Below are 2152 nucleotides of genomic sequence, written 5' to 3'. Positions count from 1 at the left end.
TGTGGCAGAGACATCCCCACAAGCTTACTGAGATGGATTAAGGCAGCTATTGGAGGACACCCATTATCTGAGAAGGGTCTTCACACTGTCTTCCCAGGAATTATGGACGCAGGTTCCATTTCTCACCCTTGGAAATACAGTCAGAATCATAGTCCCTGAAATCACATGGTACCCTCTTCCATACAGAGCCTTTGTGGTCTTGATTCTCCATAAACAGGTCACAGGGTTCTTCATTTGGTTGAGGTGATAATCACAACCATGTTACCACAGGTGCTCATTACAGGTGACAGCAGAGCTTTAGTGCCTAGTTTCAAAGAGCCCTGGCTGTCTGCACCCACACTGCCCGTCACCCCTCAGGACAGTGTCTCCCCACCTGGTCTGTGCCTCTTCTGGGTCAGGTCTCATGAAACTAGTGAAGGATTGTTTCATTTCAGTTTTTTTGTACTATTTCCATTTCATCCTGAACTTTCCTACTTCATCCTTCATTGAGAGGACATTTTATCTGATGACCTTGCAGGCAATTTTTCATTCAGTTTGGGAAAAATTGTTACCTTAACAATATTGTGTATTTTAAGGCACAAACTAGTAAGATCTATTTCAGTTTTATTTAATTGCCTCACAATAGTATGTAATTTTGAGTGTTCAAGATTTTCCTATTTTCTCAGGTTTATTCTTAAATAATTCATGAGAGATTGTTTTACATGGTATTCTTTTATTTTTAAAATTTTTATAATTTGCTCATAGTATATAAAATACACTTCATTTCTGCTTGACGGAATTTCGTTTGAAGTTCTCACACCAAAGCAAATTTTAGTCACTCCTGGACCCTGAGATGGAAATGGCCACAATCAACCTGATTTGACGTCCTCAACTCTGTCTACTGGGAGATATTTATCTCTGAGCAAGGAATCTTTGACTGTGAAAACATGAACACCATGAGAATATATGAGCAAGTCAATTTAAAAGTTGAAGAGAAGGACGTGACATTGTCAGAACTATTGGACCAAGGAAAGCAGGTGCTGCATGAGATCTGACAACACAAGTCACCACTGAGCTAGACTTGGTCACAGACACCAGCAGGGGTGACCGCAACAGGCCTGGAGAGCACAGAGGTTTTTGTCTCACTTCCTTCTGGGACGGGATCACTGTGTAAGACTTAGAGTTGCCGTCCCATATATTACAGTAATAGTCGGCCTCGTCCTCAGGCTGGAGCCCGGAGATGAGCAGAAGCCCTGCGTTGGCCGAGGTGTCTTTGGATCCAGAGAATCGGCTGGGAACCCCGGAGCCCTGGTGTTTACTGGAGTCTGAGTAGTAGTACAGGAGATACCGGGGAGGGCTCCCTGGCTTCTGCTGGAACCAGTATATGTCTTTACCACTAACACTGAGATCACTGCTCAGGGTGCAGGTGAGTCTGGCTGTTGCTCCGGGAGATGCAGAGAGGGAGGGCGGCTGAGTCGGCACAAGCTGGGAGAGGGAACCTGCAAACACAGACTAACATGATCACTCGCACAAGAGACCAGAGAATATTTCTCAGGATTTTGAGCAAAGGGGCAGTGATGGTGGGGGATGCCCACTGTCCCCGAGGCCTGTCCCCACCTGTGCACTGAGAGAGGAGCACGAGGAGGACGGGGGTCCAGGCCATGGTGCACGCAGCCCCTGAGCCCACAGTGGGGCTGGGCTGCCCCAGGCCTCCTTTTCTTCTCCACCCTCCGCCAGAGGAGGGGCTGTGCATGCAAATGTGTGTCCATCCAATGACCGCCCAGCACCTCTCTGAGCCCAGGTGCTGAAGCTCAGCTCATAGTCAGACTGAGGAGGACGAAGCTTGGCTTTATCCCCTGGGAGAGCCCTGGAAGGAAGCACCTGCTGACACCACACAAAGAACCTTGCTCGGGGGACTTTGCTAGGCCAGAGAGGACACAGCTGCTTAGTCCCATCAGGGAGCACAAGGCCCACCCCCAAGGCCCAGGCTCCTTTGAGTGAGTGGTCCTCACTGAGCAGCTGTGTAGGAACCACAGGGTAGTCCCACAGCGCCCTCTTGTGGTCACAGGGCACATACATCTCCATGGATCAAATTTCTGAAAGTCCTGCTGGTTTGTGCAGCTCACAAGGTCCTTCTCTCTAGTCACACACCCAGGGCCTAATTCCCAGTAAA

The 2152-nt window shown here is 48.7% G+C and overlaps 1 gene segment (V, D, J or C); it reads right to left on the bottom strand.

The window, feature by feature from the left end:
* Positions 1-1125: 1125 nt before the first annotated feature.
* LOC105311646 lies at positions 1126-1660 on the bottom strand (the record flags this gene model as incomplete). The annotated part of the segment is given in 2 exon segments: positions 1126-1478; positions 1597-1660. Coding segments are annotated over 2 exon segments (399 nt in total), but the record flags the coding sequence as incomplete, so codon positions are not given.
* Positions 1661-2152: the final 492 nt, after the last annotated feature.

This window comes from Pteropus vampyrus, unplaced genomic scaffold (genome assembly GCF_000151845.1).
Source record: "Pteropus vampyrus isolate Shadow unplaced genomic scaffold, Pvam_2.0 Scaffold1000005658, whole genome shotgun sequence".
NCBI classification, from domain to species: Eukaryota; Metazoa; Chordata; class Mammalia; order Chiroptera; family Pteropodidae; genus Pteropus; species Pteropus vampyrus.
Note: the sequence above shows the minus strand (reverse complement) of the source record. Positions and strands in the feature narration are given on the sequence as shown.